Here is an 18,433-nt window from a genome sequence, read left to right as displayed (position 1 = left end):
CCTTGGGATGCAAAGACTAAACTAAAACGGGTGCGTGGGTAGCCAGATTCGGTGAGAGTTAATCTTTGTGTTCTTGTGTACTGCATGCAGAACTGCATGTACATACTCTTCACCAGCCTGCCTTCAGACTCGGATTGTCAGGGCATGTACAGCTCCCAGAGCGATAGGCCCATCTAGGTCTGTGCATCACCCAGCTTGATGGGGGCCCCAGTCTCAGTCAGGGTCTGTTCAGCACCTGACACAGGGGGCCCTGATCTCATCCAGAATCTCGGTCTTTTTCATAATACAAACAGCAACAATCACACCTGCACCACAGACACTGACCAGTCCTTTCCTCCTTCTAGGTAGGAGCAGATGGGCCTGCATTTGGATAGCAACCTGCCATCTCTAGGGCTGTCGATCCAGCCCCTGAATGCCCCCTGGGGAGAGGTTAAGGGGGAGGTGGAATTCCCAGCTGTGGGATAATTGCAGTGTCTGGTAATGAGTGAAGGGCACTGCCATAGAAAGTAAGCCAGCTCAGCCTTGCAATTTAGGTTCCAGATCACAAATGCTCTGCTACATGACGGTGAAAGGCACCAGGGACGGGTGTATGACTCACGTTTTTATTGCATGGCCCTGATCAAGCGCTAATTAGGAAGAGCTGAGAAGGGGAGGAGGCGCATCCCAGCACTGCGCTGCTGGGGCTGAAGCGGGATGGGGATTTGAGGTTGAAAGGAAGCTACCCAGCTCTGAGGCTGTCTCAGCATAGTGATATGGTCACAGCCAGTGAGTTACTTTCCCCAAAGGGGGCAGCTGCAATCAAGAGCCAGAGGAAGGAGTGAAACAAGGAGCTAACCACACACAAGAGCCATGATCTTGGTCACGTTCTATGCAGCATCCAGCTCAACAGAGGGGCCATGATCTCAGTTGGAGTCGGCACAGCACCCAGGACAAGGTGGGAGGAGGGGGTCTCATTTGGGGTCTGCACAGTGCCCGGTGCAACAGAGGCCCCATTCACAGTCAGACTCCGAGTAAAGCCTGGTACAATGCGGGGGTGGGGGAGCGCGCTGATATAGGTCATGGTCTGCGCAGCACCCAGCCCAGTGGGGGGCCACATTCTCAGTCAGGTTCTGGGCAGCCGCTGGTACAACTGGCGATCTCAGTTGGGGTCCTCTAGTCACTCCCATAACACGCATAATAAACCCACTCTGTTAGCAGGGTTCTTCTACAGAGCACAATTTCCCTGGCAGCTCCTAAACTGAGGGTTGAGCTGATGAGCAGTTCCCGTCAATTCTAAGCCATTTGCTTGGCAGCTACTCAGAAGCATCTCACTCCCGGCGAACCCTCGGAAAAGAGGGAATCGCAGCTTAATGCCGGCGAAAACCTGAATGTGCAATACAGGCTGACAGCTATAATCAAGACAGGGACAAACAGGCTCTGACAGGGAATTGTCTGGCTCTCACGCTCCTGGCTTCCTGGCAAGATGGCTCCAGCCCATCGCTACTTTGATAGGGATTCTTCTGGCCAGGAGCAGGGGAACAGAGAGAAGGTGTGAAAGAGACAAAGCTGCTCTCACACCTGAGGCCTCTTTCCTGCTTGGCCACAAGTGTCTTGTAGTGTGGTTAGAGCAGGGAGGGGCTGGGGGTCAGGATGCCTGGGTTCCATTCCTGGCTCTGGTATGGGAGGGGGTCCAGTAAGTTAGAGAAAAGTGGAGCTAAATTGCAGGACTCTTGTGGTCTGTTTCTGGGAGTGAGGTCTAGGGGATTAGATCAAGGAGGGAACAGATGGAAATTTGAATCCTGAAGTCCTAGCCCTAGCTCTGCAAGGGGAGTGGGATCTTGGGATTAGAACAGTGGGCTCAAGGGAGGGAGGAGAACTCCTGGGCTCTAGTCCCATCTCCACCTCTGTCCCCACCCCCACTCTCCAGGTCTTTCTTTGCCTTGTGGTTCTGCACATGTAGTACCCAGCGCATATCCATGATAGGCCATTTGCAGCCTGCAGACAGCCAGCTAATACAAATACATTTGAGAAGAACGTTAACATGCAGCGTGTGCTTTCAGGGCAGCGGCAGAATCCATGATCAGCGAGACTGCGCCGTAGCAGTGGGTGAAAAGCACCAAGCTGATGAGATAACCGTCATTAATATTCTTACAGGCCAGATAGCTGCCCAGCCTGAAGGAAGTGGGGGGGGGGGGAAACAAGCGGGTGAGGGCAAGTTCACTAGGGCTGAGCACAGGACTGGGCTGGGCTTTCAGGGCAAACTTCCACCATCAAAACTCATTACAGATTTTAATTAACTGTAGGTAGTTCTCCATGTTCTATAGATCGGGGCCGGGGAAACTGAGGCACAGAGCTTCAGGGACTGCCCAATGTCCTCGACAAGAGAGGCTCTTGCCCTGCATCTCAGGGAGTCAGTTCAGAGCTGCTGGCTTAAAGCAACATATTATAGTCGCCTGATTTTTGACAAATTCAGGTAACAGGCTTCTCAAGGAAGGTCAGAGTAAAGGATCGAGGCCAGCGATCATCTTGTTCTGTGTTTGTAAAGCACCTACCACTACAGGGGGCCTGGTCCATCACTGCAATATAAATAATAATAATGGGCCTTTCTGGCTTTAAAATCTAGGACCAATGGGGGCGGCTCACATCGCCAGCGCACTGGCCAGAGGAGCAGCAGCCTTCAGGGCAGCAGAGCACGAGGCAGAGGCAGTCACTTATCCCAGAACTACTGAAGCCAAACCAGCATTTTAACCCCACAGCCAGCCCTAGTCTCCCCCAAACCTCTGCCCCTCCTAGCCAGTTCCACCTTGCAATTAATCTCTGCCACAGAAGGGCTGCAGTTAGCAAACCCACTGCCCTAACATGGAAAAACAATTTGATAGCAGGGCTGAGGGGAAATAAATATTTAAAAATGTATTTTGATCAGTGGAGGGGTCCAGGAACCACTTGCTCTGATCCCTGATGAGGCAGTGATTCAAGCCAACTGTTAGCACCACAAATTATGCAAGCCTTGGCTGTATCAGGTGAGGGATTTCCAGTGGAGAAAGGGAAGCATTAATGGCATTGGACAAGGCACTGGGAAGAGCTCAGCGGGAACACCGTGTGCAGTTTTGATCCCCCGCGTTCAGTAACAAGGGATCCAAACTGGCCTGGTGCAGAGAAGGGCTCTCAGGCTGATCAGGGGAGAGGAGAACTGATCTTAGGAGAGGCGACTGAGCAAGCTCGGCCTGTTTAGCCTGGCCAGGCAAAAGCTGAGAGAGGATCTGGTTGTGTCTATAAGGGGGGGGGGAGAGGGCCTGGGGAGGGAGAAGGGCTACTGAAGCTAAAGGACAATGTTGGCACAAGAACAAATGGGGATAAACTGGCCAGGAATCAATTGAGGCTGCAGATGAGAAGGTGTCTACCCATCAGAGGAGGGAGTTCGGGAGCAGCCTCCCCATAGGAGCAGTGGGGTGAAGCAGCCCAGCCAGTTTGAAGATAAGCTGGATAAATTGGAGATTAAACGTCAGGGCTTGCCTTGCAGTAGCAGGGACTGGACATGCTGATGAGGAGGCCCCTATGGGTTAGCTTTGTGATCACTTCCACAGCTGCAAGCGGTTCCCTGCCACGAGAACTGCTCACTGGGAAGCGGACACTGCGATGGGGGCGGGGAAAGCCAGGGATCTGGAATGGCACCAAGGTACGTGGCTGGCACCTGAGCGCATCCCCACAGTTACAGAGACAACGTGCAGCACTGCATTCCGGGCTGCACTCCGCGGGGAGCTGGACAAGGCAAAGGAGGGGCAAGGGGGGAGCGTGAAGGAGGAAGAGGTTGGCATCAGAGGAGAGGAGGAGGAAGGGGAGCTGTGGGGAAGGGCACAGAGGAGGCTGGTGGTAGGGGAAGGGGATTTGGGTGCAGTGAGTCCAGGTGTGCTTTTAAAAGCAACAGGTTTCAGTCCTCAGAAAGATGCACATGCAAAAGTACATACAGAATCACAAGGCCACTTCGCACAAGCGGCTCAGCAGCAACTGCACCAGAAAATCCTATTAATCCCTCGCTCTCTATAGCACTTTTACTCAGTAAATCTCACAGCAATTTTCAAAGGAGGTCAGTATCATTATCCCCAGTCTACATCTGGGGAAACTGAAGCACTGAGCAGGGCAGTGACTTGCCCAAGGTCACCCAGCAGCAGAGCCAGGTATAGAACCCAGGTCTCCCGAGTCCCAGTCCAGTGTTCTATCAAAGTGTGCGTATATTTATAGCCGTCCAACAGGTAAAGCAGGCACCAGAGTGGGATCTGTTCTCAGCTCTGCCATTGACCGCAGCCATTACCTTCCTGGTGCCTCTGTTTTCCATCCCACCTTTTGTGTAGTGAGATGTTCAGCTTGTCAGGGCAGGGACTTTTTGTCACCAGGTAGCTAACCTGGACCTCAATCTCAGGCAGGGTTTGTGAAGCACCTGGCACACAGTGGGGGCCTTGATCTTGGTCAGGGTCTGTGCAGCAACCGCCACAATAGAACCCAGGTGTCCTGACTCCCAGCCCTTCTCTGCTCTTCCCCCACACCAGGGCACTGGGACACAGGATATGACAAATTCCTGTAGGCCCAGAATAACGAACCTCCACAAAACCACTGCAACAGGATCCAGGATCATTCTGATTGGCTGAGGACAATTTAGGGCGATGATGCAACATTCAATGGCTGCAGGTTTCTTCCAGGGGTACAGCAGGGGCACACAAATTGCAAACTATTGCAGGCCTATTGTTCTGATGCCTGCCTAGCTCCCAGAATGCCAAGGCCAAGCAGTGAGTGTGCACAGCACCCTGTGTGGTAAATCAATTGCCATGCACGCTTAGCTGGGGATATGCTACAAGCACACACAGTATATTCAGTATGAGTCCAGCATAAAACTGTATTTAAATGGGCAGATCCCATATTCCATGCATTCCCCAGCATGCAATCACCCAGTCGTGAAATCCGTGAGCACATAAGCCAGGCTCTGGGGTACACGACTGGTGAGGGAAGCGTGCATGGAGGCGGGGATTCAATTCTGGTTGTGCTACATGCCTTGCTTACACTTTTTTGCACAAGAGCCTTTGAACGGCAATCTAGCCACCAAGCGGTCATATGATCCTGGAGCCAATGGACGGCGTGCGTGAGAGGGCGCGTCATGACCCGGCAGCTTTGGGACCTTGGCTCGATTTGCACATTGGTGTAGCAGATCACAGTGAGGGAAGCTAGAGACGAAAGCTCTGTTGTTTTATTCACAAAGCCAGAGAGCCGCTTAAATGATTTTGTGTAATAAAAAGGGAGATAAAAGCTGTCCATTAAACTGAATGCTGGAGCCTGACTTAAGCTATCAGTCCAGCACTTTATAATGTCTCTTTCAATGCAACCCAGTGAGTTTCTGAATCAGGAATTGCTCCAAGGAGACAGGCAGGGAGTCTATAAAAAGAAGGTTTCAGAGTAACAGCCGTGTTAGTCTGTATTCACAAAAAGAAAAGGAGTACTTGTGACACCTTAGAGACTAACCAATTTATTTGAGCATATGCATCCGATGAAGTGAGCTGTAGCTCACGAAAGCTCATGCTCAAATAAATTGGTTAGTCTCTAAGGTGCCACAAGTCCTCCTTTTCTTTTTATAAAAAGAACACTCACGAGCTGGGTTAACAGTAGCTGCTGGGCGTGAATGCGGGCTAGTTAAACAAGAATCAGTTACCCCAGGAGAGGAAACTGCTCCGGGAAACTCCTCAAATGTATGGACTGGCTTGGGTGAGCGATGGCTCAGATCTATGAGGAACAGCAGCAGCTCTGAGCTAGTGGATAAGGCACTGCGCTAGGAGTCAGGACCCCAGGAATGCACTCATTTTCACACCCCACTATAAGACAGCGCAGTGCTGTTATCCCCATTGTACAAGTGGGGAAATTGCGGGAAAGATGTGTCAGGGACCAGATTTTTAAAGCTATGCAGGCACCTAACTCATTGGAGTTGAGACTCACCCAAGGGAGTCTGTGACAGAGCAGGGAATTGAACCCAAGTTCCAGGCTACCGTCCTAATCCCTGGGCTACCTTTCCTCTGCTTCCGCCTTTGTAGTATGACAGACCCTGGGGCTCTCAGAAATCTCCTCCCCTGTGCAGGCCCCAGGGTGATTACTCAGGCGCTAGCCCATGCCGAGCCCTGCACTGCAGCTTCACGGCACCGGTACCCGAGCTAGCCAGATTAAAGTGAGCTCAGGTATGTCTAAACAAGCTAGAACCCCACCCTGTGATTGCAGTGTAGACGGTCCCTTCGGTCGCCAGCCCTTTGGGACAGGGGCCGTCTTATTATTCTGTCTATGCAGCAACTAGCACAACAGCATCTTGATCCATGACTGGTCAAATAAGACCACTCAAATAACAAAGCCACCTCTGAGTCTGCTCCTCAGCAGTACTCCTCCTCACTTGCCTCAGTCTTCCCATCTGTAGCATTGGCATCTGCCTTTACAAAGGGGTCCCGAGGTGTCATTAGCTGTGTATAAAGGAAAGGCTGACAGGAGCAGAGTAGCAGGGGCTCTCTCAGTGCAGCACCAGGGTTATTAGTTACTGGGGCGAGTAAGTCCCTTTGCCCTAGTTACGGTCTCTTTATTCTGTGTCTCTACAGCGCTTAGCCCACTGGGAGCCTGGTCTCTGACTGGGGCTCCTGGGTGATACCACACCACTATTCAATAATAGTGATGCCTAGGGCCAAGTCGAGACCCCAGCTGCCGCTCTAAGCACTGCACTATTCTTCCTCTCACTTCCATACTGTCCCACCAAATCCCACTGCAGCACGATGATGAAATCTGCAACACACTAAGCAGCCTGCACAGAGGCTGGATCTTTCCCGAGGTCTGTGCAGCTGCCTCCACTGCCAGTGGCTCTAACGCCGTGATGCTGGAGCTCTGCCTTGGCATTAGAGCTTTGGGAAAGTTTTTAACCACATTCTTTTTGCGGGGGGGGGGGGGGGGGGGGGATGCAGGTGCAGCCACCCCACAACATCCCGCAAAGTCGTGTCGCTTTCACGGAGCTGCTGGGGCAGGAAAACAAAAGAAAAAAAATTCTGAGAAACCCCCCAGAAAGTTTCCCATTTTTGGGTTAAAATGACTTTTTGTTTCAAAACATCCTTTAATTTGAAAACCCCTGTCACAGCCATCGGAAAACCAACGTTATCACAATCAAAACAAGTCTTCTAACTTTTCCATTGACTGAAAGTTCAGTTGGACCCAAAACAATTCTTTTTTTACTCAATTTTTCAGAATTTCCAGAAAACCGCAAAAAATCCATTCTTCACCCTGGTAAGCAGCCTCCACCCAGACTGGATCTTCCCCCCAAACGGTGCAATTTCCCTTGCTGACGTGTTCTGTAAAGCCCCGAAGTTGGAGCTCCGCCCAGGCACTATCCCTGCATCTCTGACGACTGATTTGCCCAAGGGATGGCAAACAGCAGAGAGCGACAGAGTTGAAGTGACAGATAAAGCAATTTACACTGACACTTCAGCATTGCAATATCTGCTTAGAGTTTGTCTCCTGCTCTTCGCAGTCCCATAGCCATTGTACTAGAAGACAGTGATTCATAACTGAAGGGACTTGGCACTGGCTCTATCTATCCAGAGAGAGCTAGAATGTGGAAGGACCATCACCTGCCTAATAGAACCAGGGCAAGACTAGGGCAGTTGCTCTTCAGCCTAATTCTATAGCTAGGGAACCAGAGAAAAGGTCCTTGATCTATCTATCTATGGTACTTTTATGGCCCCCCTCACCATGGTATCTGGCACTTCACAATCTTTAATGCAGGGTTTCTCAGTCCATGGGTTATGACCCAAAACTGGGTTACCAGAATGTATCCAAGGGTCACAGGGCTGGCTGGGCTCAGCTTCCCATACTGGCCACTGCAACCTCCAGGATCGCAACAGGTTTGGCCCTCTGGCATGACGACAAGGAGCCACCTTGGACAAATTTGAGTGAGTGGTGCTGCAACCCTTTGTGCCAGGTTGCAAAGTCATTCACACAAATTTGGCCTGGCCAGCCCCGTCATCATGCCAGACGGGTGGCTGGGCTGAACCTGGGCAGCACTGCCATCCCAACAATCACAATGCCTGGAGCAATAAACCGAGTCCTGCAGCCTCATGGGACAGGAACCGAGAAGGAGCAGCTGGTGTCATGTCCTCTGGTAAGTACCAGCCCCACAATGTACCTGTGACCCTAGGAACACTCCAAAACTGGTTGGCAAAGGACTCCCTGGTACATAAGAGTAAATCTCAGTTGGCCTGACCAGTTTAACACACCATACACACTGTTGTCATTATATTGATCCAAAAGGTGTCATGCAAGGTACCTGGTAACATGCTGGTCCCAGAAGTCATTGTGTGGTGTATGTACAGGGTGTGCACTAGGAGTTATAAATATGTGCTGGAAATGTGTTTGCCAAGCAATGCCCAATCTGCCCTAGACAAAGGATCGTGTATTTGCTTGTCTGACCAGGCTGGTCGTCAGGCAGAGACAATGAAGGACCATTTACAGAAGGTAAATAAAGGCATCAAGCGGGGAAGAAGACAGCATGGCATCTACACCCCAGCAGGAGAGAGCAGCTTTTTCTGGCCTTCCCTGTCAAAGACTACATTTCAAAGGTTTAGCAGACTATAAAAGGAGGGGGAAGAGAGCCCCTAATTTATCCTTCACCTGGGGAGACAAAGAACCCAAGCAGTCCGAGCTCTATGAGAGGTCCTAGATATAAAACTGGGCAGCCATGCTGGAGGAACGACTAGAGAGAAAAACTTCTTTGAATAAAGGTCTCTAGTTTGTTCAGTTAGACTGACACCTTAGACAAGTTTCTTACTTCTGTATGTTTGTAACCATTCCTCAGTCTTTAGTCCTTATACTCGCTATCACTTAAACCGGGGTCCTTTTGTTAATTAAACTTGTTTTACTTGTACTACAAACTAACTCAGTGCTTTGACAGAAGGGGAAGGTTTGTAAACCTCCATAAGTTAATAAGCTGTTGCAGACTGTCTCTGTAGAGGAGCAGTGGACCTGATAAGGTTTTGTGGGTGGTGCAGTAAGGGGGGCTGAGTGCTGCAGGGAAAGACGGCTCTGTGGCACTCAGGAGGTCACTGATTGTTACCTGCTAGGCGAGCTTTGGGCTAGCCGAGCCCTAAAGAGTTTGCTGGCAAGGCAGCTAGGTTGTGTCAGGGAGCTGTCACACAGCTAAGCAAAGCTCTCACTTGCTGAGCCAGATAGGAATAACACAGTGGCTCACAGCTCTGGAACCCCAGCAAAGTGTCTGCAGATCCTTCCCCACTACACCCCCAGCCCTTTCTGTCCCCACCCCCACATTACCCCCCAGAACCCCACGTTCCCCCACACTTTTACCCTGTGCACCCTATGGGCCATGTGTGTGGGCCATGTGGTTTTTGGGAGCTGTCGGCTCCCACCACCCTCTCCTGGGCTCCAGAGCCTTCCCCCAGCCCTTGACTGCCCTCCAGTTCCTTCCCCAGCCGCTCCCCCCACCCCCAACCCCTTCCTCACTATACCACCTGGCCCCACAAACTCTCCACTTCACCTCCAGGCCCCCAAATCCTCCCTGCCCTTTACCTTCTGTCCCCCATGAGCAGTGTGGTTTTTTGGGGTGTCTCAGTTTTTTGCCCCTTCCCCCAATTGCCAGTGGGGCACGTGCCAGTGATTCACCTCTGGCTGGAGCATCTGGAATTTCAGCTCTGAGCCTCCCCTCCCCCAGTGGATCCCTACATGGTCTCAGACATCTAGAGAGGTCTCTGGGTCACAACAGGCCACCACAGTTTACAGATGGGGCCTGAACCCAAACAGGCAGAGAACCCCACTGCTATCATGTAGTTATCCTCACAAGCTGCCTGTAAGGCAGGGCAGTGCTCTCATCCCCAGGGAACACTGGGCACAGACAGAAACGCTGACTTGCCCAAAGTCACACAGGCCTGTGAAAGAGCAGGGGCTTGACCCAGGTCTCCCAAGGTTGTCAGAGGTTATTAATTCCCAAGACGCAAAGCAGTACAGTCCAGACAGACACACTGGGTCGGATAGCTCAGGATTCCTGGGTTCTGATGTGGGCAAGTCCCTTCCTCATCAGTGGCTCAGTTTTCTTCTCCCTTTATCTATTTAGCCAGTGAGCTCTTTGTTACCTGCTAGGCGAGCTTTGGGCTAGCCGAGCCCTAAAGAGTTTGCTGGCAAGGCAGCCAGGTTGTGTCAGGGAGCTGCCACACTCTGTGTCTGTGCGGTGCCTGGTACATGGGGGACCCCCCCGCAATCTCAAATTGAACCCAGATGCCTTGAATCCTGGCCCAGAGCTTTAGCTACAAGGCCAACCTGTCTGTCAAGAGTCTAAGCAGTTAGTGGGGTCTACAGAAATCAAGCCAAATCTCTATGTGCTCAAATATTCATTTAGGAGCCTAATGTTAGCAACCCATGTCTGAATATTATGTCCCCAGGTTCTGTATGATGAGTGTCCATAATCATGTCTCACTTCATTATTATCTTAACTACAGAGGGCAACTAGTGATCAGAACACAGGACTCCTGGGTTCTATTCACAGCTTTACCATTGATTTACTGTATGGTCTTGGGTGAGTCGCTTTCCCTGTCTGTGCACCATGTTTTCCATTTGTAAATGGAAATGGGATACTTTGTTGATATCCATACTGTTCTTTGAGATTAAACTTTACAGTCCTCTTACGTCTTCATAGGGTCCTCAGGCCAGATCCCTGGCTAGTGTAAATCGGCCACCGCTCACTGGAATGAGCAGGGCCAGGTCCCCAGCTGCTGTAAATTGGCCATCACTTTATTGTCACCAACGGAGCTGTGTCAGTGTACACCACGCAAGGACATCCCCTGCCCGGTCCTGTTCCATAGAATGAACTGGAACCCCTTCAATTTTCAACCAAGGAGCCATACCCGCCCAGCTTGGTGCTGCAAGCCTCCAGGAGAACAACATCCTGGCAGGAACGCTCCATTCCATGCAGGAAAAGCCCGGACCAGTCCCCTCTCCCCAGGAGCAGTGACCTACAAAGGAGTGTGTTGTGCCCCCAGGCCCGGAAACGAACCCCCCCAATCCACACACACCCTATTAGTACAGATGAACTACTAGCTTAAATGCATTTCCCTTGCTGCTGTGGCTGCTGTGCAATGCTGATCAGGCAATTACTCATGGCTAATGATGATTATCAGGTCACATAGAATTTAATGGACAGGTATTATATTCCTGCTTGTGACTTTACATATGAATTAACCACATATGGGTTTCATGAGGCACAGAAGCAGGATTTATGAAGCACTGACAAAGCCTCTTGTTAGTTAAGACTTTTATTCTTCTAATAAACAGGTTGATTTATTGGGGCAGAACTTAATAAGCAGCACATTGGAAAGCTGAGACGTTGGCGCCCTCTGCTGCCCAGCGGATGGGGGGGGGAGAGAACATTTCAATGAAGAGTCAGCTGTGTCAATCTTAGACATGTTATTACTTGTTATGTCTAGCAGGGTAGGGTCAAGTGAGATCAGGGGCCCAGACAGAGACAGGTCTAAATACAAAGTCACACCAATATAACCAGAGATGTGACTGTACACCAAGTTAGCGACTCCAATGCAACGTTGCATGTGGATGCCCTTACATCCATTTAAACCTGGCTTATATCGATTTAACCTCAGATCAGTCAATTTACAGGCAAAAAATAAACCGATTAAGCCGTTTTAAGTAGATACAAATATCCACAGGGGTTGCACTGGCTTAACTAACTCCATTCCACCATGGATTTAAGTCACTGGTGCAAAGCCCGAAAGAGCCAAATCAGACAAAGGGAAGGAGGGGAAATCTGGGCTCTGTTCCCAGCTCTGCCACTGGCCTTGGGTAACCCCTTCCCCCTCACACTGTATCTATCTCCCCACCCACCCCTCGTCCAGTCAGAACGTGAGCTCTTTAGGGCAGGGACTGTCTCTCACTGTGTGTCATGCGGCTCTGCACAAACCGGGGCCCTAACTTTGGTCAGGGTCTCTGAAGCACCCAGCATGACGGGGTTTCAATTATTTCCTGCTGACCAAATTATCATCTTGCCTTCAGCGTTTTCTCCAAATCTGCTGTCGCAGTCTCCACTACTTCATTACCACCTCTGTGTTCCCGTTTCCAGCCAAGAGTCCGAGGCTGCATTTAAGAAATGGCTCTGCTAGTCCCTGAAGCACTCAGCCACAGCAATGTCTCATTCCTTGCAATCCTAGAGAGTGCTCCTGCTCCCCAAACACCTGCTCATTCACCCTCAGCCACTCTGAGCATGGCTTGGCCACTGCCCTTCCCATGCCTGCAGACTGGCCCCTTCTCACATCCATTCCTAACCCTCCTGCCATAGGCATATTCCTGGCTTGTCATGCTCATTGCATCACCGCCTCTTGGTGTGCCCCCCACAGCAACCCAGGTTCTGCTACAAATACAAGCCCCCTCCACTAGCACCAAAGTGAGTGGGAGGGAAATTTTCCCATCAAAACATAATTTCAACCAGAAATGTCTGTATGTCAAAAAAAAACCACACACACCTTTTTTTAAAGGGACAAAAATTAATTTGCGACCTCCTAACTGAATTGTGGGTCTGTACAGTACCCAGTACAACAGGGGCCTCATGATTTCAGGCAGAGCCTGTAGCTACCCAGTACGAAATAGCCCTCCAATGACTTTGAACCTTCAGGGCTTGCTAGAGCAACTGGAAATGGGGACACTTCTGTTCCCCGTCACATAACACAAGAGCCAGAGGATCGCCACTACAATGGGGGGTGGCCAATTCTAAACTGATCAAAGGAAATACTTTGTTCACTTGACGCATTATTAGCCAGCAGAACTCTCTTCCACTGGATGCTGTTGAAATCAAAAACTTAGCAAGATCCAAAGAGGGGCTGGGCATTTATATGTCTAACGAGAATGTCCAGAGCTAGAACAGTGGATTCATAGATTGTAAGACCAGAAAGGCCCACTGCAATTGTCTAGTCTGACCTCCAGTATAACACAGGCCCCATAGGACAGCCCTGAATTAATTCCTGGTTGAACCAGAGCAGATCTTTTAGTAAAACAGCCAATCTTGATTTGAAACACAGCCAGTAATGGAGAATCCACCACTCCCCGTGGGAAGTTGTTCCAGTGGTTAACAGCCCTCACTGATACAAATCTGTGCCTTATTTTCTAGTCAAAGTTTACCTCGCTTCATCTTCCAGCCATTGGATCTTATTGGACCTTTGTCTCCTAGATTGAGGAGACCTTTACCATCAAATTTCTCTTCCCCACATAGGTTCCTATAGATTGTAACCAAGTCACACCTTAACCTTCAGTAAGCTAAACAGACAGAGCTCCTGGAGTATCGCACTATAAGGCACTGTTTCCAATCCTTTAATCATTCTCGGGGCTCTTCTCTGAACCCGGTCCAATCTAGTAACATCACCTGGAATTGTGGACCCCAGAATCCGACAGTTTTTCAGTACTTGCCATATAAGTGCCAAAGGCAGAATAACAGAACCTCCCTCACAAAGATTTTGGATGAGAGCTAAACCCTCAGGATTCAGGGCTTAAGCTGATCTCTAGTGGGGGTTAGGATCAGGCATTCATGGAAAACAGGTTACCCCACATCTGCCCACCATGGGGCTCTCATGACTTCCTCTGAAGCATCTTGTACTGGCCACTGTCAGAGGTGGGATACAGGGATGGATGGACCAGTCTGGTAATTCCCATGGTGGAGACAGTTCTCAAAAAGCAGCCAGCTCTAAGCAGAGCCCTTTCCCCACAAGCACCCACCATGATGAACACACACAGGGAACATATGGCTAGAGTTTATCTCCCTGCAGCTTGAGAGCCGTGTGCTGACTGGGTTGACAGGTCCTTAGCTGGATGTCAGAGACAAATTGCACTGGAGTCATCTCTCACAGGGGACTCTGGGATGAATTGCTTACAGAATGAAGAGTCTGTGCTGAGGAAGGCTGGGGAAGGTTCCATTGTTCAGTTCTGGCACACACCGGATTGGGGACCACAGGGGAAGAAGGTGAATCAGAATCTGACACTGTCTCATCTTTCAGTGATGTCATTTGGATATAGCATCACACACACACGCACTCCCCAGCTGCACTCCCATTGGTCGCACAGAGTTCCTGGTCACAGAATGCTTCGCAGAAAAGGAATGGGATAAAGTGCCTTTCCCCTCTAGGGGCCACCAGCTCCAATCTGGCCCCCGATCAGAGGGAGGGCAAGTGGCTGGCTCAGGGGATAGGAAATGGGACACAGGGCCTTTCCCCTCAAGGGGGGCATTTGCTCCAGTTCAGCCCCAGGGCAAGAGAGTGGAAAGGAACAGAACACGGGGCCTCTCACCTCCAAGGCATCAGCTCCATGATCACACTTGCCAACTCAAGGGATGATGCATGAGTCTCGGCTTCCAATTTAAACAAAGAAAGATTCAAGCCAAAAAGCTGGAAAATGTGACCTTGAGTATAACCGCCGCAATGCTTGCCCGAGCCTGCAGAGACCCTGAGCCAAGCGCACTGACAAGGGGCAGCTGCCCCTAGGATAACACATGCAGCAACACCTGCCTGAGTCTGCAGAGAGCCTGAGCCAATCACTCAGCGAGGGGAGCTGCCCTGAGTAATTGACAACTATGCTCACCTGAGTCTGGCCGACAGCCTGGGCTGTAGGGAGTATGTCTCACTGGTTCATTTAACCCTGAAGACGCTGGACAGGAGAGCCTGCACCAAACCTGGCTCAGCTTTTGTACAACAGAGGGGTATTCAGTTGTATCAGAACAGTCACGGAATCCAGATAGCACCCAACCCACCCACCCCTCGAGTTGGGTTCAGCCCATTTCTCAATGGGTGGCAGGGTTGGGTTCTAGAGCTGCCCAAAGCTCAGGGAGGGCTAGTTGCACCAAGCCCCATTTCCAGCAACATTATGACCCCCACCCCAAGCCAAGTTCACAGAGGGACAGCAGCAAAAACAGGGCCAGTGCCACATGAAACCCACCTCCCCCAGTTCAGTCAGACACACCCCAGCTTCACTAATGGGGAAGGGGAGTTTTGCTCTGAACAAAGGTTTAAACACACCCTTCCCCCAGACAGACAGTAATGAGCCCCAACCACCTCACAGAGACCACTCACTAAGGAGCTAGGAGACACACAGCCCATGGACACACATTTATAGCAGCTACTGATGGAAACAGATCAAGCCACCCTGCACAGCCAACCAAAATCCTATACACGAACCATGATCTATGGGCAGGCAAATAACCAACCCTATAAAACATCTGGAAAAGGGCTAGACCCTACACACATAGCATTTCTTTAGGGGGATGATCGACAGACCCTATAGCACATCTAGGATGGGGTTAAGTCCTACACAACCAATGGGTTCTGAGGGACAACAGAATTGTGCAGAAGTGACACAGGCTACATGATCTCTCAGCAGACAGGAGCCCCACCCTCCAGAACAGACAGGCCAGAGCCAAATGGGACCCAGCCAGCAGCTCTTGGGGGCAGCCCAGCACCCTACCCCACAGAAACTCCCTCTCCCGGCTCAGAGCACAGCCTGATGGGCAGCTGGCGCTCCTGCCAGTCCCAGACATGGATGGGAGCACGTTTTCTCCCACCCAACCCTCTTTCGCCATATGTTCACCCTGGGGTTCAAGCCACCCTGTGACCCGAAGCATCCACCCCAACCAGCAACATGCAGAGAGGGGGAGCTGCTGGTGCGATATGAGCAGGGGGTCCAGTCAGCAGAGGGGATCTGTAACCCACTCACCAGCATTGACGATTGCATCCATCTCCAGTTTGGTAATGTCCCGTCGGACGAGCGAGATCTTCTCGTTCAGGTGATTGTCCTTGGGGAACTTGGTCTCCTCAGGCTGCTTCAGTCGGGCGCCTAGAGACAAGGGTCCAAGGTCAGCGGTCTCCACACCCTACAGGAAACAAGTCCAGCCATACCCTGCTTCACCCATCGTGCCACCAAAACCAGGATTCTGGGATAGAAAGGGCAGGGCTGTACCATGCCCCAAAGCATGATTGGCCTGGGATCGATCAGAAGCGAGAGGGAGAGCAGATCCCAGAATAGGGGAGCCCCCACCCCACAATTCACACTGGGTTTTAACATCCACATGGCTATGCTGGGAGACCACTGAAGTGCCCCTCAATCCCAACCCACAGTCCCCTGTTATCCCAACCCTGGGCTCCCCCACCACAGCTCTGTCAGTGCCCCTCAACCCCAACCCACAATAAAAATCTACTATGCAATAATAAAGAATTTTAAAACCCCCAGCCTCACTTTTAGCCATTTTTTTCCAGGTGTCGATGTCCTTCAGTGTGACAAAGTCCTTGGTGTAGTAATGCTCCCGTCTTTGCTTCTGATTCAGACCTTTCAGGTACGCTGCAGGGGAGGGACAAGGCCCACTGAAGTGTTACTAGGGTAATGAGAATCAGGTGCCCCTATAATCACCCCCAGCACTTCTGAAGCGCTTCTCATACATGCCCACCCCAAGGGAGCAAAACCATGAGTCAGACCGCTCCCCCCAACCAGGAGATTTTGTTTTAAATAGTGTATTGTGGTGTTTGAACTCCCACAGCCTATGTCCAGTGTGCGTGTGCAGGCGGGGACAATTAGTGCTGCTCACTCTCCCGCTTTATTGGGTGAGGTGACTTTGGCTCCTGCTGCAGGAGCTCTCTCCCCTCCCCCACCACTCATCTGCCCAACCCCTGGCCAGCGATCAGTTCTGGCCCCCCCACCACCTCCAAGTCAAAACTGTCCCCCCAGTCCACCCATCACTTCTGCCCCCTCAGCTTCATCCCTCACCCCCAGTCCCCCTTCATGCCACCTTATACCCCACCCCCCCAATCCCCCTCCCTCCATTTGTTCTGTCTCCAACCCAGCCCCACCTCTGCATCTCCCGGGCTCTTCACCCCACTCTCCCTGGCCTAGCTGGAGTGGGGTCTCCCTCCCCCTTCAGGCTGGGGGAGCAGTGCCAGGGGCTCATCCCCCTCACACACCCCATCCCCTTGCTCCCAAGGGAAGCCGTTAGCCACCCCCAGCTCACGGCTCCCCCTCCCCTGCAGCAAGCATGGCTTCCAGGTTGCTGAGAGCGCTTCCAACAGCCACTCCGATTGGCTGCTCACCCCAGGAGGCGGGCCCATGGGGCAGGCAGCCAGTCAGTCAGAGGGGGTTTCCCCAGACAATGCAGTCTGCCCTACCCCTAACCCAGCTGAAACCCTGTCACTGCGACAATGCTGCGAGACCTGTGCAGGGAAGGGGCCTTCCTTGAGGAGGCCCCACAGAGCAGGGTGGACCCAGGCACTGGTGTGATGCACTCTGAGCCTGGAGCACTCCGAGTGACACAGCCCTGCCTGCCTGGCTGGGGGAGCATCACACCACACCACACCCTGCCAACACCCACCTGCAGAACCTGAGGCCGGGATCCTTTGCGAACGACGGGTGCGCTGCACCAGGGAGGGGAAATCAGCCCCTGCAATAGGCGCCCTTGGGCCGGTCTAGAGTTACCACCTTTGAAATGCACAAAAACCAGCACGCCACCCCACACTCACAAGGCAAGTCCACAGCAACCACAATGCAACTCCGCAACCACCACCCCCTGCAATAGTCACTTATAGTATCGAGAGAGAGAACACAGATAGATCAGATTGGTAACATTTTCTTAAACTGCGGAAGTAGGAACACTGCAACATCTTTAGCTCGACACAGAAACTGTTAACAGTAGATATCCCTGTATATTGTGATAATAATGCAAATCTTCAGACCCACGTAAAAAAACCCCAGCAGATTACATTATTTTTCTGGCACCTGGCAAATCCATAAAAAAACCTGGCCAGGTTGGTCAAATATCAGCCAGATGGTAACCCTAGGTAGGTCCCCAGCTCACCTCCACTGAGCTCAGACCTAACTCTACCGCAAAGGTGTGGGCTCCAGCAGGAAGCCCAGGGGGCAGGCGGGGGAGGGAATCTCTGGCCTGTGCTATGCAGGAGGGTGGGCTGCCCAGCTAACAGTCTCTTCCAGCCCCAGGATCCATAACAGACAGCCCTCAACTCATACAAAGACATCTCTAGGCTGACAACACTTTGGCTGCAGCTTGTATGTTTTCTAAGCAATAATAAGTAAAGGTAATTTTTGAGGTTATGGTCACAACCATTCAGCGGAGCTGGGAAATGAACCCAGCAGTCCTACCAGCTGGCTCCCCTTGCTCCAGCCATTAGACCCCACTCCCCTCCCAGTGGTGTGGGTAAAACCCAGCAGTCCTAATTCGCAGCTCCCCCTGTTCTAACCCAATAGACACCCACTGCCTTCCAGAGCTCAAATCCCATTTTATCAAAAGGAATTTAAACCGGGTTCTCCTGCACTACCTCGTGGGTGAACACCAATGCAGCAGCCACCCTTGGAAAAGTACTGTACCTGCTGTCCAAAAGAGGCTGTGGCACTCATGTAT

At 51.4% G+C, this 18,433-nt stretch overlaps 1 protein-coding gene across 2 annotated transcripts in view; it reads right to left on the bottom strand.

Annotated features, from left to right (window-relative positions):
* Positions 1-18,433, bottom strand: part of MACROD1 (mono-ADP ribosylhydrolase 1) — a 185,176-nt gene that overhangs the window by 162,510 nt on the left and 4,233 nt on the right. For both annotated transcript variants that reach the window (XM_073354840.1, XM_073354841.1), the window contains exons 2-3: positions 16,267-16,368; positions 15,748-15,867 (exon numbers count right to left, since the gene is read on the bottom strand). In XM_073354840.1, the coding sequence (XP_073210941.1) occupies positions 15,748-15,867; positions 16,267-16,368 (222 nt within the window). The remainder of the gene's footprint in view (positions 1-15,747; positions 15,868-16,266; positions 16,369-18,433) is intronic.

Source organism: Lepidochelys kempii, chromosome 7 (genome assembly GCF_965140265.1).
Source record: "Lepidochelys kempii isolate rLepKem1 chromosome 7, rLepKem1.hap2, whole genome shotgun sequence".
Classification (NCBI taxonomy): domain Eukaryota; kingdom Metazoa; phylum Chordata; order Testudines; family Cheloniidae; genus Lepidochelys; species Lepidochelys kempii.
The sequence above is the reverse complement of the archived record's forward strand: the minus strand, read 5'-3'. Positions and strand labels throughout refer to the sequence as shown.